The 22,964-nt window shown below is 36.9% G+C and overlaps 7 protein-coding genes, 1 non-coding gene and 1 pseudogene across 14 annotated transcripts; 7 read left to right on the top strand and 2 right to left on the bottom strand.

Moving 5' to 3' along the window:
• The first annotated feature begins 1,906 nt into the window (after window positions 1-1,906).
• On the top strand, window positions 1,907-3,131 carry LOC110226565 (annotated as a pseudogene).
• A 1,320-nt stretch (window positions 3,132-4,451) lies between these two features.
• LOC9306770 (heterogeneous nuclear ribonucleoprotein A1, A2/B1 homolog) lies at window positions 4,452-6,835 on the top strand. 2 transcript variants are annotated; one of them, XM_021019056.1, is made up of 6 exons: window positions 4,452-4,707; window positions 4,982-5,022; window positions 5,127-5,290; window positions 5,382-5,481; window positions 5,581-5,750; window positions 5,863-6,835. In XM_021019056.1, exons 1-6 carry the CDS (start codon window positions 4,583-4,585, stop codon window positions 6,526-6,528), a joined length of 1,266 nt encoding a protein of 421 aa, XP_020874715.1. In that variant the 5' UTR covers window positions 4,452-4,582; the 3' UTR covers window positions 6,529-6,835. The 2 variants fall into 2 exon arrangements, with proteins under 2 accessions (XP_020874715.1, XP_020874714.1); XM_021019055.1 differs by lacking the exon at window positions 4,982-5,022 and having other exon boundaries at window positions 4,469-4,707.
• A 93-nt stretch (window positions 6,836-6,928) lies between these two features.
• On the top strand, window positions 6,929-7,789 carry LOC9306769. The gene is made up of 3 exons (XM_002870652.2): window positions 6,929-7,182; window positions 7,269-7,397; window positions 7,479-7,789. The coding sequence occupies exons 1-3, from the start codon at window positions 7,144-7,146 to the stop codon at window positions 7,656-7,658; spliced, it is 348 nt and encodes a 115-aa protein (XP_002870698.1). The 5' UTR covers window positions 6,929-7,143; the 3' UTR covers window positions 7,659-7,789.
• A 1,031-nt stretch (window positions 7,790-8,820) lies between these two features.
• LOC9304720 lies at window positions 8,821-11,157 on the top strand. The gene is made up of 5 exons (XM_002870651.2): window positions 8,821-9,350; window positions 9,468-9,541; window positions 9,955-10,260; window positions 10,338-10,421; window positions 10,542-11,157. Exons 1-5 carry the CDS (start codon window positions 9,117-9,119, stop codon window positions 10,843-10,845), a joined length of 1,002 nt encoding a protein of 333 aa, XP_002870697.1. The 5' UTR covers window positions 8,821-9,116; the 3' UTR covers window positions 10,846-11,157.
• Window positions 11,158-11,159: 2 nt separating this feature from the next.
• LOC9306768 lies at window positions 11,160-14,408 on the bottom strand. 4 transcript variants are annotated; one of them, XR_002330608.1, is made up of 7 exons: window positions 14,240-14,408; window positions 13,962-14,018; window positions 13,841-13,874; window positions 12,030-13,764; window positions 11,743-11,839; window positions 11,487-11,639; window positions 11,160-11,403 (listed from the first exon to the last, which is right to left on the bottom strand). XR_002330608.1 is itself a non-coding variant. In XM_021019043.1 (6 exons), the coding sequence occupies exons 1-6, from the start codon at window positions 14,335-14,337 to the stop codon at window positions 11,600-11,602; spliced, it is 2,061 nt and encodes a 686-aa protein (XP_020874702.1). In that variant the 5' UTR covers window positions 14,338-14,408; the 3' UTR covers window positions 11,375-11,599. The 4 variants fall into 4 exon arrangements, 3 of the variants coding, with proteins under 3 accessions (XP_020874702.1, XP_020874703.1, XP_020874704.1); XM_021019043.1 differs by having other exon boundaries at window positions 11,375-11,639; XM_021019044.1 differs by having other exon boundaries at window positions 11,375-11,639; window positions 11,743-11,836; window positions 14,240-14,407.
• A 161-nt stretch (window positions 14,409-14,569) lies between these two features.
• On the top strand, window positions 14,570-16,425 carry LOC9306767 (ribosomal RNA-processing protein 8). Its single transcript, XM_021019059.1, has 9 exons — window positions 14,570-14,866; window positions 14,946-15,007; window positions 15,079-15,130; window positions 15,216-15,330; window positions 15,410-15,504; window positions 15,583-15,689; window positions 15,777-15,891; window positions 15,970-16,014; window positions 16,124-16,425. Exons 1-9 carry the CDS (start codon window positions 14,666-14,668, stop codon window positions 16,193-16,195), a joined length of 864 nt encoding a protein of 287 aa, XP_020874718.1. The 5' UTR covers window positions 14,570-14,665; the 3' UTR covers window positions 16,196-16,425.
• An 816-nt stretch (window positions 16,426-17,241) lies between these two features.
• Window positions 17,242-18,423, top strand: LOC9306766 (serine/threonine-protein kinase STY17). The gene is made up of 3 exons (XM_002870649.2): window positions 17,242-17,350; window positions 17,431-17,589; window positions 17,964-18,423. The coding sequence occupies exons 1-3, from the start codon at window positions 17,306-17,308 to the stop codon at window positions 18,282-18,284; spliced, it is 525 nt and encodes a 174-aa protein (XP_002870695.2). The 5' UTR covers window positions 17,242-17,305; the 3' UTR covers window positions 18,285-18,423.
• A 66-nt stretch (window positions 18,424-18,489) lies between these two features.
• TRNAD-GUC lies at window positions 18,490-18,561 on the bottom strand. The gene has a single exon. It is a non-coding gene; the product is annotated as a tRNA-Asp (tRNA).
• Window positions 18,562-20,010: 1,449 nt separating this feature from the next.
• Window positions 20,011-22,400, top strand: LOC9306765. Of its 3 annotated transcripts, none has more exons than XM_021020023.1 (9): window positions 20,011-20,304; window positions 20,556-20,649; window positions 20,755-20,834; window positions 20,933-21,039; window positions 21,109-21,194; window positions 21,529-21,582; window positions 21,649-21,802; window positions 21,908-21,921; window positions 22,048-22,400. In XM_021020023.1, exons 1-9 carry the CDS (start codon window positions 20,187-20,189, stop codon window positions 22,148-22,150), a joined length of 810 nt encoding a protein of 269 aa, XP_020875682.1. In that variant the 5' UTR covers window positions 20,011-20,186; the 3' UTR covers window positions 22,151-22,400. The 3 variants fall into 3 exon arrangements, with proteins under 3 accessions (XP_020875682.1, XP_020875681.1, XP_020875680.1); XM_021020022.1 differs by having other exon boundaries at window positions 20,930-21,039; XM_021020021.1 differs by having other exon boundaries at window positions 20,924-21,039.
• The last annotated feature ends 564 nt before the right edge of the window (window positions 22,401-22,964 follow it).

Raw genomic sequence — 22,964 nt, 5'->3', positions numbered from 1 at the left:
ATATATTCTCTCTTTGAAAACCTTTTTGTCTCCTTCCCTTTGTTGGTACCGCAAGTTCAACAACTTCTTCTCTGGCAGGTTCTCCAAGAGATTATGGTTTGTGAAAACGTGCAATGCGTTGTCCCAGCCACATGTTGTGCTATTGATCATTTCGTAAGACGCCACTACTCAACTCTGCTTCCACAAGGTTCTGAAAATACTCTCACCGATGATGTACTTCGCGTACAGGCTATAGATATTCTTATCGGCTAGCTGTCTCAAACAAGGCCAAAATTTTTTATCAAGTTTCTTTATTTCTTTGCATTTCTGAAAGAATGTTTAAGCAAAGAACTATGCTTATATGAATTTACTTGGAAATATCTTGCAGGTGAATATAAGCCTGGGTTTAGAGCAAATCACTCATCAGACTTTTCTCCAAGTAGTATTTATCTTTGTAGGAATTGTTTTGGGATGTTTCTTTGCCATGGGTATCCTCCTACTAGTTGCCTTTAAGATGGACCAAGCTGAGCTGGAGGAAGAAAATGCTGCAGCAAGGGAAATGAATCTCAAGAAATATTTTTAGAGGTATTAGGAATTTGGTCTAACTTAACTCAAAAGCTAGCTCAAGAGTTAAGGGTTGCCACATCCTTTATATATTACCCAAAGATCTTTGTCCTAAGCAATGTGGAACATTCTAATAGGCTTCCTCGAGATGTAGGTGGGAAACGGTCCAACGGGAAACAGCTCAAGCCCAACATTTCGGAAATATAACAAGACATGCCACTTATATGGGCCACATAGGTGGGAAACCATTTTTGTGGGAATTTGCTTGTTGGGCCAACCTTGGGCTCTGATACCATATTTGAAGAATTTGAGAATTGATGTTGAACAGAAACAATTATAATTTCCATATTATTCTCTCGAGCTTATCGTCGTCTTCTTCATGAGAGCTTTAGTTTCTGTTCAACATCAATTCTCAAATTCTTCTAATAAGAGGAATTGGTTGTTTTACCTCTTCTTGGCATTTTAAGATAACGTACAGTCATAACAAGTTGTTGTCTCTCACCTTCAACTTATGCAAATTTTAGACGTATATGTGAATATCTCTCTTGCATCTCCTTCAATTCCATCTCCATCAATCCATTTTGCTCATATAGCAACGCTAATTCATTTACCTCTTGTTTTAATGGCAATACTTCTCTGTTATGCATAGCAATCGCTTCTTTTACCTTTTTGCCATTTTTGTTAGTTTATAATAATTGAGTTTGGTTTATAATTAAGTAGAGCAACACGTGTGTTTTGTTGTAACCGTTACTTGTTAGATAAGTTTTGTTGTTTCGTTACCACAAGTTACGAACGGTTACGACCGTAGGACATATATATAAGTGTATGTGTTATTGTAAAAAGTTGTTAAGTAAAAAAAGAACAAATTTCAGCTAATATCTTTCGTGTTTCTCTCTCTCTCGTCCATGTCTCTTCTCTGTTTTTTATTTGTCGAAGTTAGTTATGAAACAGAACAATCGTAATCTGTATCCTTTCTCTTGCAACAAGTGAAACACTTGTTGTGTTATGTTTGAGAAGAAGAAAAAATTCAATAATTTTGACTTAGTTCGTTGACGTTGAGTTTAGTCTGCACCTCTTTGATTATGTTCTTCAAATGTTCTTCTTTTTCGATGAACATGTTCGTTGAGTTTAGTCTGCACCTACTGTCAAAGCTTGACAACTACTGTCGATGCACTATGCCTATGCCTCAATTCATTAATCCGGGAAGCTTTACCAAATGGACCTTACCTATGAGACCAGATATAAATAGAATTTTTAACTTTTAATATGGAAAAATGCGATATAGAGCATAAATAAGTACCTCTTGTGAATCACTTTTATAGCTTTCATCTATTTGTTGTAGATTGGAAACTAATTTCCCCCATTTGACCAAACAAAGGCGCATGACCATGAACTCCTCCAAGTAACGATAAAACTCTCCTTCCCTTGTGATGCATGTGGGTTGTGTACTACTGAATACCCGTGTTTTTGTCTTCAATGTTGTTTCATAATCCATCGAGCATGCATCTTCTTACCACGTGTTATATACATCAACCGCCACGACCATCGTATCTCACATGTTTCTTCCCTTGCCCTTAGAAAGTGGATTTGTGGGGTATGCTATGAGCATGTTAATGGAGACTATGGAGCATATTCTTGCTCGATTTGTTATGTTGTTCATACAAAATGTGCAACAGATAAAAATGTTTGGGATGGGAGAGAAGTTGAAGGGGTACCCGACGAAGATGAAAAAGAAGAAAACAAACCATTTAAAGTGATAGATCAAGAGCTAATAAAACATTTTAGCCATGAAGACTCGAGGAATCAAGAGAACATTGTTGGGCATGCACTCTTCCTTTTTATTATGAATTATGCTACAAATGTACATAATGTGATTTTATTCTTCATAATCTATGCGCTAATCTCCCTCGTAAGAAAAGACACGGGTCAAGCAAACAAATACTTATGTTGTCTGCCAAAAGTCAGCATGGTGAAAACTTCGAAAACTTGTTTGGTTGTGCTGCTTGTTATCGTTTTTGCACCGGTTTCTCATCACTTTCTGGCGTATTTAAACATGAAAGCCATCCACATTGGTTATTTATATCTTTTTATTTGTTTTACTCGAGATGTGAAGGTTGTGACTTGCATGGTTGGTTTTCTCTACGTTGCAAGGATAAAGATGATTGTGGTGGCTACAACTTATGCTTCACATGCACAACTTTACCCACATTGGTAAGACACAAATACGATGATCATCCTCTCTCCTTATGCTACGGCGAGATAAATGTGAATACGACATATTGTTGTGGGATATGCGAAGAGGAAGGATATTCAAAGAGTTGGTTTTACAAATGCAATGAATGTGGCTCAACTCTTCATACTAAATGTGTTTTCCAAAATCTAATACACTCAAGACCTGGATACAGTTTAGTGATGGCTAACAAGGGGTCATTTGATTTGCTTCCGAACAAACGTCTCTCTCGTCCGATTTGCAATTTATGCAAGATCCGTTGTATGGGTGATTTTGTTCTAAAAAAAAAGCAGATTCAAATATATTTATATGCTGTTCTTGTGGCTTTAATTATAAACGCTATATGTATGGTAATTAGTTTATAGTTTTTAATCACATAATTTCATGTCTTTTGTAATTAATTTATAAACATAAAAAATTGTATTGACTAAAGCAACATAATGTATTATAAAATAAGGATATTTATGTTACTTTACAAGCTAAAAGAAATCTTGTTTTCAACCAAAACATTTTGGAAAAAATAATTTCATTAGTCTGTTTTTGGTGATTTTCCTAACATAAGAAAGTATTAAGAGAAATTTGTCAACTATAAAGTCAGGAACTAGGTTAATGATGAGCGGTCTAAATCAACCAAATTTCGAATCTTAGGAAATATGAAGCAAACGATCGTCCCTTTGATTCTAAAATGAATTCAGAGTCTTGTTGTCAGAGGCCTCTAATGCAACACATAACTGGAATTATTATGACAAACTAGCTAGGTTGAAACATGCGCTATATCCAAAAATGGAAATCGAAACCAAAAGCTTCTTCTTCACAAGTTTCTTGAAATAGAGAAAAGACTCAAACTCTAATCCTTCAAACTCTAATCCTGAATCTAGACCCCACGATGTCTTTGGTAATTTGACTAATTTTTAATCAATCGATGTTTTCTCAGAGGATTTGTAGAGAGAGGCCGGTAAAACCATCTCAAAAAAATCAAGAGATGCAATGGACGGATGTAGGAGGGCGAGGTAAAAGAGGCCGCGATCATGGTGGTCGCGGTGGCCGAAGTTAGTTCTTTAGCAACTAAATGTATCTTCTTCAACCCCTTAGGCGCTTTAGCTAATCTTTAGCTCATTCTAGATTAAGTTTCCTTGCTTAATTTCCTATCTCTAATTTTGTTTCTAATTTTGTAAAGGGATCACAGCTGTGACTTCGGCCACCAGGGTTCAAGGCACGGCCACTGGCAGGTTTACATAGGGGAATTGCCAGCCTCGTGGGATTAGTCCTTGGGTTTAGGAAGCCTTTGGGAGACCCGCGGTTATTCAAAAAAAAAAAAAAAAAGACCATAGCCGTGTAACTCTGTAGTTTTTATTTTATTTTAATGCACCAAATTAACAAAAACAAAAAGTATTTCATATTAAAGCTTAGATATATATGAAAGCGCATATGTCAAAATGTTCATGTTGATTTTGGCAGTTTTCTAATTACAGTGTTCGAATTTGTTATTTTATGTTAAAATCGGAAATCTTGAGATGAATTTCTATTTTTGTCCAGAAATTGCTGATAAAACAAAAAGACAATCTAACGGCTAAGATTCACCCATTATATAATTAAAATGCGATATCAGCCGTCCTTATTTCTAACACAAGAAACGAGCATAGATCAAGTGCAACGCGGAGTACAATAAGTATCGCTTATGTTCTCTTCTCCAAGGGTTTTAGGGCTTGCTTACTGCATTACACGGCTTTTAGGCGGCTGCCGCTTCTCTTCTTCTTCTTCTTCGTTCTCGGAGGTTTTAGGGTTTCTTCTTCTTCTTTCTTCTTCGTTATGGATCCTTATGGAACGGAAACAGTTATCGAAGATGAAATCCACGATGCTAAACCATCCGAAGATATTGAAGACGATGACGACAAATCTCAGCCTCACTCTGGTGGTGGCGTCGATAGTGCTGGGTACGTTTCCTCACTTTCTTCTTAAAAGATTCTAGATTCAGGAATTAGGGTTTGGGTCTTTATTTCAAGAAGATTGTGATAAAGGAAGAAGCTTTATATTTCGATTCTTCTAGGGTTTTCTAAATTACTCATCTTTTTCTCTTAGCTCTGTGAAAATTGAGATAGAAAGTATAAAGATTCGAACTTGTTGGAGAAGGATAAGATTAGTGCTCTTCTCTGGTTTCTTAATACTTAGTGATTAGTGTACTTATACGATGTTTTGTGGAATTTGTAGAAAGATATTTGTTGGAGGTTTAGCCAGGGAGACAACTTCAGGTTAGCTCTTGAGTCTTGGTTGCCACATTGTCAGAGGTTAGCGTTCTCGTTATTGTGTAAAGTTCAATTCTTTTTTAACTCTGGCTTTTGATTTGCTTATGCAGCTGAATTCCTCAAGCATTTTGGGAAATATGGAGAGATCACTGATTCTGTGATTATGAAGGATAGGAAAACTGGACAGCCCCGAGGATTTGGGTTTGTGACATATGCTGATTCCTCTGTGGTCGACAAAGTTATCCAAGACAATCACATTATAATTGGCAAGCAGGTTAGTTTGAGCTGTGCCTTACATCTTAAGTGGGTAAGTTGTGTTGTGGCTTGCAATGTGATAACATTCACTTTTTCTTATGGCTCTTCAGGTTGAAATTAAGCGGACGATACCAAGAGGATCCATGAGCTCTAACGATTTCAAAACTAAAAAGATATTTGTTGGTGGAATTCCTGCTTCTGTAGATGATGGTAAACACTCTTCCATACTATCCCATATCTGTATCATATGATTTCAGAATCATGTTTTTATTTACCAGGTGTCTCATCTGGTGATTGGTGTTTGTATAGATGAGTTCAAGGAATTCTTTATGCAATTTGGAGAGCTGAAGGAACATCAGATTATGCGTGATCACTCAACTGGAAGATCACGTGGCTTTGGGTTTGTTACATATGAAAGTGAAGATATGGTTGATCATCTCTTGGCAAAAGGGAACAGAATTGAGCTCTCAGGGACTCAGGTAACTGCACGCTCTTACAGATAGTCTTAAGATTATAAGACTTTGTAGCTATAATCAGTACAGTCGCATCTGCCCTGTTACTTTACTGAATTGTCTATGGTTTCTCGTATAGGTAGAGATAAAGAAGGCGGAGCCAAAAAAACCAAACTCAGTTACAACCCCGTCAAAGCGGTTTGGTGATTCTCGCTCTAACTTTGGTGGAGGTTATGGAGATGGTTATGGAGATGGTTATGGAGATGGTTATGGTGGTCCAGGTGGTCCTTACAAATCAGGTGGTGGCGGTTATGGAGGTGGCCGGTCTGGTGGTTATGGAGGGTACGGAGGAGAATTCGGCGGGTATGGTGGTGGTGGATATGGTGGTGGCGTGGGACCTTATAGAGGAGAACCAGCACTTGGATATTCTGGTCGTTATGGAGGAGGAGGCGGCGGTGGTTACAACAGAGGTGGTTATGGCATGGGAGGAGGCGGAGGGTACGGTGGTGGGCCGGGTGATATGTATGGTGGGCCATACGGTGAACCTGGAGGTGGTTACGGTGGACCAAGTGGCAGTTATGGAGGTGGATATGGCAGTAGCGGCATTGGTGGGTATGGTGGTGCTGGTGGCGGAGGCTATAGAGGAGGTGGTGGCTATGATATGGGTGGAGTTGGAGGTGGAGGCGCAGGAGGATACGGTGCTGGTGGTGGCGGAAACGGTGGAGGCTCATTTTATGGAGGAGGAGGAGGAAGTAGAGGTGGATATGGAGGCGGCAGTGGACGGTACCATCCTTATGGAAGGTAGAGAGTTCAATAAAAGCTTGAATCTTCTTCTTCTTACTTGTTGTGTCATGCTTAGTTTCATGTATGGTTATCAAGATTGATAGCTAGTCATTGTATTCTGAGAGAGGAGGCTTTTAGGGCTTTGATTCCCCTGAGTAGTTTTAATCAATACATTTTTAGATATAATTATCTCGGCGTTACAATGCCAGATTATTATTTTGCTTAGAATTCTTGTGGCAACTTTAGAGTTAGCTTGTATCAACGCTTTTGAGTTTTGACTCAAATCTTATTACTCTTGTCTTGTCTGTATCAAAATATCCATATTTTTATTGAGAAGCCTCTGTGTACATCCGAAGGTTTGATTGTCTTGTTCTTCTCCCTTAAGTGAGAGCCACAAATAGACCTACAAAAATATCTGGTGGTCAATCATCTGTCTCTATTCTCTGATTCGTCTCTGTTTCGTGTACCATTTCACAATTTAAAGAATAATTTTAACTGGGTTTTCTAAGTAAATCGAGAAAATCTCATCTTCATCTTCATCTTTTTGGTTCTCTCTGGCTCCTTTTCTTATCTCTGTTTCATATCAACAGCATTATTTTCTTATTTGGTTCTGGGTTTGATAATCTGACTTGTGGAAATGGCAACACTTGCATCGAATGTCGTTTGTGTCGGAAAAGTAACGATTTTTAGATCTAATTCAATTGCAAATCCGTGTTTTGATTTTTCTCCCCAAAGAATTGGTATAAAGAGTGGATTTTGCAGGTAGGAGGGAGGTTGGAGATAAACTGCAGAAAGAAGGAGAAAGGAAGAGATCAGAGCAATTATCCTCCTTACAAAGTTATTGAAATCACTCCTCCTCCTAAATCTCTCGGCATTCGTTGCCTTCCTCATGTGAGTACTCTCATATATCCACTTAGAGCTTTGAATATTTGTCAAATTGATGAGTTTGATGAAAAGCTTTTTGGTTTGCAGAACCTTCAATGTGGAGAGAATGTTATGATCGAAGGGCAAACATACACAATCTCTGCGGTGACTCATCGGTATCAGCTCCGGAAAGGCAAGTACGAGCCGAGTGAGAGGCGGCTCGATGTTCTCTCCGCCGCTAGATACGTTTTAAACCTTTACTTCGACAATTTACTCCAAAACTCTTGATCTTTTATTTAGCCAAAAAGTTTGGTCTAGAGATTTTCATTGTATCCATGAATTCTTGTGAATTTTCAATCAAGGATCTTGTACTTTTCTTAATCGTTTCACATAATGAAAAATAGTTACTTATAGAAATATTTTGGTGATAACTGCTAAAAGGACTGGCCTAGTTCGCGGATGCTCGTGGCAACTCCGAGACCAATTTGTGCTCATTTCGTCATTTAGTCCTTGCTCCATTTTCGCTTTTGTTTTCTGGTTTTGTTGTTGCAATTTTCTTGTTTTGTGGTGCTGGTCTCGGGTGAGAAAAGCTTTGTCGACGGGTCTCATTTTAGCAGCTTGGAGCTTGGTTCTAGAAAAAAGGTTGCTAGGATGATGCAGGGTCTCCACTGGCGGTGTCCTTTCAATCTCTGATGTTTTACTTGTCTTCAGTGTGAGAGTGTGGGTTGCTCGAGGAGAAGCTGTAAGCATACCGAACTAAGGTTTTGAGGACTGGCCTAGTTGGCGGACGCTCGTGGCAACTCCGAGACCAATTTGTGCTCGTTTCTTCGTCGTAATGTCCTTGCTCAGCTTTCGTTTTTGCTGTAAATTTCTTGTTGTATAGCTTTTGGTCTTTCTCTTTTTCTCATGTATCATTGTCAAAAATCTTAAAATGGTATAAAACTGAACTTTCATACCCAAAAAAAAAACTGGTACACCACATATTCGTGGGTTTACATTTTGAAGATGGGAATTAATCCATTACATTTGAGTCGAAATTTCACGTTTGTTCATTAATTGATTATGTTATATATTCAATTAGAAATAATAAATGCTTAAAAAATAGTTTTTTAGTATACTTTTGACATGTCTACATTAAACGAAGGAATCCTGTTTTTTTTTTTTTGTCGTCTGCATTTATTATTATTACAAATTATGAGAACTGTTACAAAGACGGAAGGAATCCTGTTTTAGAACAAAAACTTGAAAAAAAAGATATAAAGTAGTAGCTTAATAAAAAAATTGATTTTAACATTCAACACCTCAAAGTTCATTTTTTGTAAAGAAACAATTAAATCGACGACTTCGTTAAACTACCTGGTTAAGGAAATGTATATAGCTAAGAATTCAAGCCACATGCGTAAATTCTTGATCTTATGCCTTATGGTTTTAGCTTCTCTAATAAACAAGAATTTAATACGTCTAATTTCTCCCATAATTATACAATTTAGCTGACCAACGTGGCTTGATTTAACTAAAACTACTGTCTGTCATCAAAAGACAACAACACGGTCAAGTAGATTTGTAGACATCTCGACTGTGAGCTTAATTTGCGTCACCGCCTTGTCACATTCGTGTGGACGCCTCACGACGTGTTTGCATAATGTTAAGAAAATATGAATATTTTGCACTCTTTCTCCAATTTTGATTACTTCCATTTCCTCAAAAGTCAAAACTCTCTTTCTCTCTCGATTTGCTAACTTGTCAATGGCGGAAGTCGAGAATCTGAACTCTGTTCCGGCGTCGGAAGACACCGAGTATGGCTTTAAACGGCCGGAGATGTACAGCACAAACATCGCCAATTCTATAACATCTTATGATCGTCATGTTTTTGTTCTTTATAAGACTCCTGAAGCTTGGCTCTCACATGTTGAAGAAGAAGGTTTACCTCAACGTTTCGCTACGTTGCTTAAAGATCGAAAATCTGATCTTCTTGTTCAGGTATACAAAAACGTTGAACATGTTTTCACGTACGGTGTATCTCTTTCTTCTGATGAAAGATTCTTCTTAAGCCATTACGTGTTGACTTATTTTTTGGTGTCTTTTTTGTTGTTGTAGACGAAGCTTAATGTATGTGAAGGTGGTGGATCTGATGGTGATGTGTTGATCTTTCCGGATATGATCAGATACAAGTGAGTGCCTCTACGTGTTTCTTGTTGAGTAGTATTTAGTTAGTTTAGTGTTTTAGCAAATTTTTACCGGTTAGTAACCGTTTCGAATTTCAATAAATCGATATCGAAAACCGATGTAGGATGATCTCGTCAATCATGGGTTGTCGATGACAATGAACTTGTCGGTGACGATGTTCTCATAGAAGGTTTTTGTAAAATTATAGGTGACAAGAACATGATTGACTCTTAGTTAGATTTCTAGAGTGTAGATTGTTGTATAAGCTATTTTTAGAAACTTTAGGAATTCGATTATAGAACTTAATGTATTGCTCAGATTTATGAGATCCAAATTTGCATAAATTAAATTCTAGAGATTTAAATTTTGTGATTTATATATATATATATATATATTTGTTGGTGTTGACTATATATAGGGGGGTTAAGGATACGGATGTGGAAGGGTTTTTTGAAGATGTTCTTGTGAATGGGAAGCCATGGAGTTCTGGGATACAAGAAGAGATATCTGGAACATTTGTATTTGTGTGTACTCATGCTAGTCGAGACAAGAGATGTGGTGTTTGTGGACCAGTCATCTTAGAGAGGTTCAAGCAGGAGATAGGTTCTCGTGGACTCTCGGACCAGATTACGCTGAAACGATGTTCTCACGTTGGACAGCACAAGTATGCTGGTAATTTGATTATCTTCAGTCCTGATTCAGCTGGAAAGATTACTGGCAATTGGTAAGTAAATGGTTGGATCATAAGAAAATGATATAGTTTATGGCATTGTTCGAGTAACCGTGCTGGTTTAAATGCAGGTATGGCTATGTAACTCCTGATGATGTACCTGAATTGCTTGACCAACATATTGCAAAAGGAGAAATCATACAAAGGATTTGGAGGTATAGGTTCCACACTCGTTTTCTAGCTTGTCTACATATATGTCTATGTGATAAATATGTAGATAAGTTATGGTGATAGATAAAGTTTACTTGGACTTAAATAAGTGAGTTTTGTTTCAGGGGCCAGATGGGACTACCTGGAGGTGAAGCTGAGAAATTGCATGAACAGAAAGTGATACCAAACGGTAACGATGTAGTGAAAGAGGAGAGCAAAGGGTTCACAGGAGGATGTTGTCAAGGATCAAATGGTGTTTCGTGTTGCCAAGACGAAACCCCAAAGCCAGAGCCAATTAAGAAAGAAGGAAAAAAATGTACCATATGGTTCCAGCCTCTTGACAAAGACGAGTTTTACATTGGAGCCGCTGTGGTTGGAGCCATTGCAACTATAGCCGTGGCTTGCACCTTTTTCAAGAGGTCACGGTAAGAACCTAACCTTACTTACTTACCAATAGAAGTTTCTTCTTGGAGATTGCCACGAGACAATAGAAAATGAATACATCCATTGATTCCACCACAAAACAGAACCGAAGAATTATGTTTTTGTCTGTGATTCTACAATTAAAGAAAGAAACATATAAACTCTCTGGTTTCTGTGAGCGTTTTTTTGCCTTGCTATCTTCTCACATTGTGTTTTTGTTGTAATGGCCATAACTTTTGTGATTGGCCTAAGCTCTCTCACTTTGGTGCATTAACAAAACTTTGATTTGGTTTATTATTTTGGTTTGGATTTGCCTAATGTTTGAAAGTGGTTCTTGTCGATATATTGTAACACAATTCATGTCTGTTATTTTACCGTTTACAATTGATCCGTGGAATCGTAGAATGATGATGCTTTCTAGAAGACTAGAACCATTCTCGTGAGACTCAGTTACTCACTATGCACAAGAAAGACCACCTCGTCCTTGCACCAACAACCTTCGTTTGATCAGGGACAACTATGCTGACGATCAATGTTTGTTGTTCAGTGTACGGCAAAGATCACCTTTCATATAAAGAAAAAAATAAGATCACTTTAAGTTCTTCTTACATAAGCCAGGTGTTTGAGAATCAAGTAAAAATCAATACAATGTGATGCAAAATTGTATTCGTTGTTGTGTTCATCTCAATATCCTTTGTTGTTTCTCTCTTCATTCCATTGCTACTTCACTTTGGTAGGAAATATTATAACTTTGCTGATGCTAACTTACTTCCATCAACTCTTTTAATCTCATCAAGACACTGTGAAAATCAGATATCCAGTAATTAGAGATTATACTCGCGCTTACCAGGCAACATGAAACTTCCATAACAAAAACGAAAACAAATGCAAATAAATGTGTACCTCTCTTCAAGGGAAGGCATTTGCTCTTTGATAACAGAAACAATGATCAACTCATCTGACTTCGCTTGAGATGAAGCTTGCTTTTCTCCATTCACTGCTACACACAAGGGTAATTTCAGTAAGAAGATGGCTCTCGGGAAAACGAGGCGATGTCTCAAGGATCATATAGCTTTTTTACCAGCAAAAAAAAAGCTGTAAAGTGAGAGGTGCAAACTTAGGATGTCTCAATTAGTTCATAACACAGGTAGAATGACTCTGTACAAGATTAAAAACGCTTTTATCCTCACCTTCTACATCTTCTTGAAGCCTGGATTCGCCTCTAAGATATGAACGTTCATCCGTTTCTAAGTTTAGACCTTGACGGTCTGCAAATTTCTCTAGCAAGCGGCCGATTAGGTTATGTGCAACCAAGCTTGTCTCATCAGAAATTTCTTGGACTGCGAGGTACTGGTTTTTATGTCTTCTTTGTGGCTTCTGCTCACCATGATCATCAGACTTTATGTTTTCAACAGAAAACAATGACCGAGAGCTAAATTGGTTATCTACTTCCATCTCAATATCCCTCTCAACCTTGACTCGGGTTTTGCTCGTACCAATGTCATGTCTATCACTGATAACTGTTGATTTATTGGACGTGGGAGTGACATAGAGAGACCTAGGATGAACTCTTGTAATACTCTCTGGCAGGTCTCTTACAACTACCTTATTGACAGAAGAGCTGATATCATGCTGGTTGGTTGTGTGTGTAGAATCAGTTGGGTCCAAAACCAAGCATTCAGCACCACTTTCTTCATGATCCGAATCAGAGGACTCCATTGCATCGCCTTGAGAGTTTTTCACTTCAAGCTTTATGTTTCGGCATCTACTCTCTTCATTAACAAATTTCTCATTATCAAATAATCTACAATCCCCACCATCATCATTATCATTATCATCACTGTCTTCTAGCTCCTCCATATAAGCATCACCAAAGTCTTGATCGAGTTCATAATTTGGAGTACATTGGCAACATATTTGCTTCACTTGAGCACTCACATTTAATATACACTCTGTCTCTTCATCAATTGCTTCCCTTGGACATACCTTGTGCTCTACATTCCGCGTCCTCCTGTTGACCAATGAAAGAGCTTCCATTAAAGACTTTGGAATGGTGTCCATATCACTGCACTCAAACAGATATTCAATCAACATTTTTCTGACTGCTGATCTTAAGCTGTCATTAGACACTTCAGCTTCTGGGTCTAAACAAAGATGCAATCTTTTTAGCTCACGAAACCTGACCTTACGGAGTAACCATACTGCCTTCACTATCTCGTTCTGCAAGTTCTTTGTTTCTGGCGAGAACCGAAAAAATTCTGTGGCAGCAGCAGTTTTGTAGCCAGGACTTAGCTTAAGTGATAAATCTACTACTGACAACGCTTTAGCCAATTGCTCCTGCAGTTTACCCCCTGCAGAAAGTTCTGAGAGCATCTTCTCGCTAGCTTGCCTCACTTGGTTAATCAGATCACTTCGACTCTGACCAAATCTACTTGTTTTCAGTTGAGGTATCATTCTTGAACCTTTAAGTTTCCTTTTCATCGCACGTAGGGTCTGAGTCGACAAACCATCTAGCTCATTAAGTATCTTCATTGCAGCATCACGATGGGAATGCAGAGTAGGTGTTCTCCCCAAATTCATCCTGCAATCTTCCCGGAAATTTGCGGGATCACTAAGAACTTGATGCAGCTGATTAATAATGTCTTCTTTACCAATACCGTCTTTATTCTTTCCAAAGTCTCTACTGACAGAATCTCTGATAATCTCTTTCATTTTCCATCGAGTCTTGTCAAACGAAGTAGAGCCTCCTGTGAGTATCATTGCAATAAGATAAAGACCTTTATTCGTCAAAGAATCAAGCTTTCTAACAAGTTCGAGATTGCAGAACTTTAACTCCTTTTGTTGAACATCATTACATAGTACTTGTTCATTCTTGCAAAATCCAAATGCCTCTTCTACACGCGACTTTATGGTCTCGTAGAATACCTGGAATCACAAAAGAGATCTCATTGAAAAAACTCTGAACACTCATATAAAGAGAATGTAAGTAAGAGAGACATACATCATCTTCCCTGAGCAAAGATTCAGGGACGAATCTGGTTTACAAAGAAAACAAAGAACAAGAGTTCATAGTCATATCATAAAATCAGCTAAACCAAATGGAAACTCAGTAATGAACTCACTCAGTCTTTCCCGGAGTATGGTCCTTGGATTCAGACATCTCACAACCCAACAGCCACCTACAAGGTTGTAAAAGTCACAGACAAAACAAAAGTCTGAAACTTTTTTTTGGAGAAACAATAAAGGTTGAAACTTTCACAAAGCCCTAATAAGGCTGATTCGAGATCAAAGCAATCGTTTCCTATAACTAAGTTACAACTATAGTCCAAATTCGACCGTCCAAATTCACACACACACACATATAAACCAAAAGGAGAGAAGTGGAAGAAGAAGAAGAGACCTTCTTTTGAGACGAATCTGCTTATCATGATCCTTAATCTGTGAAAGTATAGAAGCACAATCAGTCTTGAAGAAAACTGAATTATCATCCATTGCCATCTTCTTCAAGGAATTGGAATCGACTTCTCTGAATATCAGAAGAAATAGGAAGAGACAAAGAAATTTAAACCGGGTTCTAAGATTTTGGTCGATTTTGGTCTGTTTGGTGTTGTCTCTGAAGGTGTTACCAAAAACTTAAACCAGGTTTGAAGATTTTATTAATTTTTTGAGTAAACCGGCTTATTAGGTCAATCCAAAAAAAAGCCCAATGGACTTTTAAGTTTATGGCCCAAAAGATAACAAACTTATCCTTCTTCTACTTCTGAAACTAACCTAAACAGAGAGAGTGTTGAAGACGACGGCGACGGCGACGGCGACGGCGAGAGCAATGACGACTGAGGAAAGTACAACAAGCAAAAATAGGAAGAGGAAGAGACAAAGAAACCCTAAACCATCTAAAGAAGAGCTTATCGAGACGACACCAAAGAACCAAAACAACAAAAAGAGTCAGAGAGATACCAAAGTTCAGCAACATGGAGGTTCTTCAGCTTCATCGAAACGACCTAAATCTTCCAATTTCCTCGATGCGGTTTGTTCTCTCTCTCTTTTGATTCGATTTGATTGACGTTTGTGGAGATTTTGATCAATTTATACCGGAAAAATCGCAGCTTCGAGAGAGATTATCTGGTGGGCAATTTAGAATGCTCAATGAGAAACTCTACACTTGCTCGTAAGTTTTAATCTCATTTTTCTGGTGACTTTTCTTCAGTGCTTGATTCAATAATCTCTGTTTTCTCTCAGTGGAAAAGAAGCATTAGATTACTTTAAAGAAGATCCAGAAATGTTTGATATGGTAAACACACATTAGCTCAAGAACAACAATCTATGTTGATTCTTTAGTTAAGTTAGGAAATTTTGATGATTCTGTTTTGTTTCAGTATCATACAGGGTATCAACAACAAATGTCAAATTGGCCTGAGCTTCCTGTTAACTCCATTATTAATTGGCTATTGTCTAAGAGCTCTTCTTTAGTTGTGGCTGATTTCGGCTGTGGTGAGATTTTCTTCTCCTGTATTGCTGTGTTTTAGTTTTACCTGCTGAAATCGCGTTAACGGTATGGAAATTGGCTCAGGTGATGCAAGGATTGCTAAAAGTGTGAAGAACAAAGTTTTCTCCTTTGATCTTGTCTCAAAGAACCCCTCTGTTATTGCCTGCGATATGTCAAATGTACGTCGAATCTTTACTCCATTCATGTTACTTTCGTGATTTCAGACTTAACAGGTATTTTTGGGGTTTACTTTGTAGACTTCACTTGAGTCTTCATCGGTGGATGTTACTGTTTTCTGTCTTTCATTAATGGGAACAAACTATTCTAGTTATATTAAAGAGGCACATCGAGTTCTTCGTCCAAGGTACAGCTTTGTTTACTTGCCAGTCTCTTCTTCTTCGTGGGTTTTTGTCATGATTCTGAATAACAATTCCTTGGGTGTATTCAACAGTGGTATGCTTCTTATAGCGGAAGTTAAGAGCAGGTTTGATCCAAACAATGGAGGAGCAGACCCTAAAGACTTTGTGAAAGCAGTTTGTGATCTTGGATTTACTTCGGTTTTAAAGGTAAAAATCTTTTGTCTCTATAATCATCTTTTTTATATTTCCACTATATGAAAGAAACTCATTTGGTTCTTTGCGCAGGACTTCTCGAATAAGATGTTCATCCTATTCCATTTCAAAAAAAAGGTTAGTGAAGTATACTTCCATTAGGTTTTGGTTAGTCCAGACTCCAGAGTTTAGATCTACACTTTATCAGCAATAATCCTTTCCTTCTTTGAATGGTGTAATTATATAGGAGCAGGTGAATTCAAATCAGAAGATAATAAAGTGGCCTGAGTTGAAAGCATGTTTATACAAACGTCGATGATGAGTTTACGATGGAAGATTACACAGAATACTATTTATGTTCTTCACTGTTTATGATGGAAGATTACAGAGAGTAGTGCCAATGTTGTAGCATTTTAGCATATTGATCCGAACCCTTTGTTTATGAAATTTTGTAAGAGGAAATCAATCACATTGGTCTTTGAAGTGTTTAAAACAAATCTTATTTTAGCTGGGATAGTGTTGGTTTAGAGATATTCAAATTTTTGGTCATGAATGGTGTGATGAGTCCCTTTTCCCTACAACTGTATTTTTTGATTTGTCATTCAACCAAAAAATAAGTGCACCGTGCACAACTACTTCGAATTACACAAGATTGGAACACCTTAATCTGTAACAGTGAATCACTAGCCTAACTATTCTTAAAGATCACACATCAGTCTCTCATTTTTTGTGAACAAGACACTTGTGTATGACATAATCCCTACTCATATACATATGATCAACTCCCCAGAACCATATTGATCTAAAATATCTCAGCTTCCAATCTCCGTTTGTAGCTATCTTCTCTTCACTTGGTTTGCTCAAAATTTTGTGAGGATCTTCTGTTCAAATCAGCACCTCTCGATCCACGGGTACTTCTAGTTACATCGGGAACACTTGTTCTACTAAGCTCTCAAGGGCAACTTCTTAAGCCATTAGTTGATTCCTTATACGTTATAGCTTTTGATAGAATCATAAACATCGGGCATATTAGACCATTCAAGAGACCAGCCCAAAACAAGCCATTAGGCTCTAAGGCCATCTGCAGTGGCACAACTGCTGGGGTGATTTTGAGTAATAAAAAAATAGAAAAAACTCCAACAGTAGAGCATTTGAGCAAGATCTCATCTTGAGCTGGATCTGATCTTGAACTGATTTTGAGCATTTCTCTCTGTCTCTCTCTTACCTCCTCATATAATATCATTATATATATATATAATATTATTATAATAACTTTAAGATCAGTTGCTCCATTGTAGATGGCCTAAGAGGGCACAACTTCAATATATGTGATGTCTACACAAAGAAATCTAAATCAAGATTTTGAGGTAATTAGCAAAGGGATGCAAAATCCTATTTTTGTCCGGGAACACTTGTTCTACTTACCGAGATGATGACTGCAGAAACTGGTACATATCGTTGGATGGCTCCCGAGGTACTATACACAGATGAAATCATTTTCTGTGTTCTGCATTCTTCTTTTGACTTGTTTAATCTCAAATTATGGTTAAACAGCTTTACAGTACGGTCACGTTGAGGCATGGCGAGAAAAAACACTATAACCATAAGGTAGATGCATACAGCTTCGCCATCGTCTTGTGGGAGCTTATCCACAACAAGTTACCTTTTGAAGGCATGTCAAATCTCCAAGCTGCTTACGCTGCTGCATTCAAGGTTTGATTATTGATTTTCAAGTTTCAACCATTTGTTCTTGATTTCAAAGTTTGAACCTTGATATTCAAACGTTTTTTTATTGATTTCAACCGTTTAATTCTTGATTTTCAACAGTACTAGAATCATTTCTACCTTTTAGTTCTTGATTGTCAACCGTTTGATTCTTGATTCCAAATTTTGGTACTTGATTTACAACCATTTGGTTCTTGGTTTTTAATTCAATCATTTGCTTTTCAACCGTTTTGAGTCTTGATTTTCAACAGTTCTTGATCCGAACCATTTTGTTTCTTGATTTTCAAACCGTTTGATTCTTGATTTCCAACCGAAATACCAAAGTTTTTCTGATAGTTGTCTGCTTTAATATTTCCTGTTAGAACGTGAGGCCAAGCGCAGACGATTTACCCAAGGATTTAGCAATGATCGTAACATCTTGCTGGAAAGAGGATCCAAATGATCGACCAAACTTCACAGAGATAATTCAAATGCTTCTACGTTGTCTCTCCACAATCTCAGCAACTGAGCTTGTTCCTCCGTCCATTAAACGTGTATTCTCGTCGGAAAACACAGTATTGCCACCAGAATCGCCGGGAACTTGCTCATTGATGGCTGTTAGAGACAAAGATCAGATTCCTACGGATGCAAACTCGCCGCAGAAAGAAGTTAGAGGAAGCTTCTTCTTCTTCTTCTGCTGCTAATATTTGATTTATTTTGTTACAAAGTGAAAAATGAGAGAAAGTGGTTTGAAAATGTAATGAATAATTTGAATGACAATGGCTAGAGTTATTGTTATGAGTTAATAATGTAAAGAAGTTTCCTTTGGTTGACGATTCTGAATTATTCTAAGAACCGGAAGTTAAAAATGTTTTAGCTTAAAATTCCAAAAAAAAAAAGAGAAAAAATCGCCGTTGCCGGGGATCGAACCCGGGTCACCCGCGTGACAGGCGGGAATACTTACCACTATACTACAACGACCTTGTTGCTAACTCAAGCAGTTTAAGTACTTTAACAATTTTTACTACAATATTGTTCAAGAAATTGTATCTTATCCATTTCCCATCTTTGACACTATTTTTTGAAACACATTCTTCAGCTCATTTTTGTTTGGTTTTTGAAAATTCTAATCTTGAAGGGAATTGAAGTTGATAAGCTATATAACCAACTCAAGATCCTTAAGTAATCAAAAACAAAGTTTTCAAGACCAATTTTATAACCGGTCTAAAAAACTCAAAAAGAGAAGAAATGCAAATTACATACTTTTATTGGCAACAAATTACATTTTAGCTGGACACAATTAACAAAAACGAACAATAAAAAAACTCAACACTATACTTTGTATCTAAAGGCTAAAATTTTAGAATCTCATCATCGCAAAGAGACGTCATTAAATCATTTGGTAATAATCCCCAAACAAAAAGATTAAAGAACATTTCTTTCTCTTCTTCTTCCTCTACTCTACACATTTCTTCTACTTTTGACACATTTTTGATGATCCCTTCTCGTTGTTAAATTTATTTTAGGCCCAAGAAGAACCAATTTTTAAGTGACTGATTTGTCTTTTCGTTTGACGTCTACCTTCTCATTAATGTCATTATGGACTATATCAAAAGTGTAACTATGATTCTTAATTAATAGGCATTTCATGACCATATAGATTTACTAGGAAAAAAAAATACAAACTGAAAACATGAACACAAACGAAAATAAACCTATTAATTAAATATCATAGTTACACTTTGGATATAGTCCACATAATTAAGAATTATGCAGATTAATGGAATAAAATTTACCATAGATCATATAAAGTCATTCATCATGGTCATATATATTAAGGTAAAAATATCTATTGTGATTTGTGAATGTGATACAAAATTATATTCGACTTATATTTTATCTGGACTTTATGCTAAACTTAAAAACAAGCCCATACTTGTTTTTATTTTCAACAATCCTATTAATCAACTTTATCATCTTTTTTTTTATATTAAACCCTAGTTTTATATTTTCAGCTGCCTGTTTCTATAAATCTTAGAAAGAAAAAAACTAGTGCTTTTATTGAGTAAGGAAAATTATGGGTCCTTTGCCTTGGCACACTCTCCACACCTCAAAATGGAGCATCGATGCAGGTAAACCTATTTATCATGATCTTTGTAGTATATGTAGAGGTGTTTATTGTGCAATCTTCTAAAATTATTCCTTGAATTTCCAATTAATACCCAAAAAAAAAACTTAAATATGTTCATCAGGATTATACAACAAATGACAAATTGTTAAACTCAAAAAAATTATATAAGGTTTAAAGTTTAACACTTTGCCTTTATGGGCTTTTTATCCAATAAATGACTCTTCGTCCCGAAACGACGTCGTATCGTTCTTGACCTACGAATCACATTCCCTTTTTCACTCGAAGAAACAACTTGAAATCCTTTTATTAAGGAAAAATCTGAGAACTGAAAAATCTAACCTTTATTTTGTTGGATTTACCAGTTGCAAAGATTGAAACTTCGTGAATCGTGTGATTCTTTCGAACAATCTAATTTAGATTTATTTTCTTTTTCTTACCATATTTTGTTTTTGTTCGTAAAAACGATTTTTTGGTAATGTCGTCACCAGACATTGTCGGAATTCTGGAAAACACGAAGGAACTTGATCGGTTAAGGAAAGAACAAGAAGAAGTTTTGGTTGAGATCAATAAGATGCATAAAAAGCTTCAAGCTTGTAAGTGTTTCTATTTAACTTAATTCTCCAACAATTTTAGTAATTTCTAAATTCTGTTCTAACAAATTTGTGTTTTTTGGGGGAAATTCTTTTGTGTGTTTATTAGTTATATTATCAGTGAAAGTTTGGATTTTGGATCATGAAGTAATTAGAGAAATTAATCTAAGATTAGTGATTATACAATGCCATTTAGATTCTTCTAAATATGTAATCAAAATCATGTAAGCTTTGTTGATTATGTATTGATGCAGCTCCTGAGATAGTTGAGAAGCCTGGTGATATTTCATTGGCAAAGCTTAAGAATTTGTACATTCAAGCAAAAGAGCTCTCCGAAAATGAAGTAACGTAAGCCATTTCTTCTTTATACTTGTTACAATGGTGAATGAAAAAGTTAGAGACTTTGAATGGATTATGGACTAATGATCTTTTGGCTTTGTGTTTAACGCGCAGCGTATCGAACATTTTGCTTACTCAATTGGATTTGCTGCTTCCATATGGACCAACAGGGCAGCAAAGAAGAAAATTAGGAGGTACACACAAGTTACTTTCATTGAACTGTAATGTTATTCTCCGGCAAGACTTATCACTTATGTGCTGCTTGTAATGATAATCACATAAGTGGCAGAAGGCAATGATCAGAAGAGGAAGAGGATGAAAGTTGATTCAGATGTAATAAGACTTTCTCCTTCCATGAGAAATCAAATCGAAGCATATGCAAGTCTGAAGGGTGAACAGGTAATCTTATAATGCACCTGCTTTCGTTATTTCGATCAGTTCCATGCTCACAATGTCTGATTTATGCAGGTTGCTGCAAGAGTTACTGCAGAGAGTGCTGATAAGGATGAATGGTTTGTGGTTAAAGTAATTCACTTCGATAGAGAAACAAAAGAGTAAGCTTTTGAACCTTTCTTCTGTATAGATTAGTTGTCATTTGCCAATGGCTTGATGATATGCTCTTTGTATGAATATCTGCATATCTGAAGCTCAATAGATTATGGCCTTTAAGTTCTTTGTCTGTTTTGAAAATGCTTTCATCCATGAGATATGGCATGGACGCTGAAACTGATTGTTTGCTAAGAAACAGTTCTGAGAAAGGTCGATTCGCTCCGGTAGTTTAGTAGCTGAAACCGAATTTGTTGCTAACACACACAAAAAAAGTTGTTGTTGTTAAGTGCAAAGGCTTCATTTATGAGTCTAAATATGTTTAAACTTTTTTTATCACAGAGTTGAAGTACTTGATGAAGAACCAGGAGATGATGAAGAAGGAAGCGGTCAGAGGTAAAACTTTGAGTTGTGAATTAGCGTTGGGAAGTATACTGAGATTTATTCTTTTGGAATCTGTAGGACCTATAAGTTGCCAATGTCATGCATTTTACCATTTCCCAAACGAAACGATCCTTCGAACACCCAAGAGTTTTCAACGGGTAAATACGTCTTAGCTGTATATCCCGGGACAACAGCACTCTACAAAGCAACTGTAGTAAGCACCCCACGAAAGGTTAGTTTTTTGTCACAACCATTTGCTTAAAAACTGTCTTACTGTCTGAAATAAACACTAACCTCGAGCTATTGACCATGGACATGCCGATTCCTCCAACATCAGAGGAAGTCTGACGAGTAAGTTCTTCAACCTTTATCTGTTTTCTTTGTCCTGAATTATGTAGTCTAAATACTTGACTATCCTCTTGGAAATGGGCTATTGTTCATCTATATATCATATAACAGGACTGTTTTTCTGATTAGGTACTTGCTTGAATTCGACGACGATGAGGAAAATGGAGCATTGCCTCAAAGAACAGTACCTTTCCACAAAGTGGTAGCTTTACCAGAAGGTCATCGCCAGTGAAAAAAAACAACGCCGGTATCCATGATTACACCAGTCTCTTGTAATTATCGAAGAATTCAGTATGCATGGCACGACCAATCAGAAAAAACTCGAGGTCATAGATATTCTTTCTTGTAGTTTCAGAGGGTAGATTGAGATAAGTTCATGTTTGTGAGTTAAAGCTGTAACCTTTGTGTTAAAGGAGATGATGAAATGAGAGAACAAAAGACATCTTAACTTATCTAAATGATTCTATTGAATGAACCATTAGAGAAGTTATATGCATCAAAAGACCTTGTAGATGAGCTAGAGATTAGGGATAGAAACACACATATTCGAAGCAACCCGAAATTCATCAACATGGAATTCGAATTTCACGGTAGATAAATTTTCTACCGAATTACAATAAACCGATTTTGAATATCAAATATTTCATTAAAATTTAATAGTATAAACTAGTGGAAGCCCCCTTGGCCCATTGTTTGATCAAGGGTTAATTAATGCTTCTACACCAAGAGGTCTGGGGTTCGAGTCCCAGATATTCCGATTTATTAATAAATTTGCAGATTAAGTGAGGCAAGTGTGCAGGAGATCTACAACAAAGTACAATTATAGCCGTTCGCCAGGATTCTACGCAGAGAGAGAAGTGTCGTCAGGTCGTGGATCATTGAAGGTGTCCGTCAAGAGCATGGAGAAGGAAGTGTCGTCTGTCGTGGATCTAATAAGGGTCGGAACGGAATAGTCCGTTGTAGAATCGTTTATATATATAACAGTTCTCATCATTTGCAATAAATAATAAATCTAGACGTAAAAAAAAAATAAAAAAAAAATAAAA

This window comes from Arabidopsis lyrata (genome assembly GCF_000004255.2).
Source record: "Arabidopsis lyrata subsp. lyrata unplaced genomic scaffold ARALYscaffold_7, whole genome shotgun sequence".
Taxonomy (NCBI): Eukaryota; Viridiplantae; Streptophyta; class Magnoliopsida; order Brassicales; family Brassicaceae; genus Arabidopsis; species Arabidopsis lyrata.
Note: the sequence above shows the minus strand (reverse complement) of the source record. Positions and strands in the feature narration are given on the sequence as shown.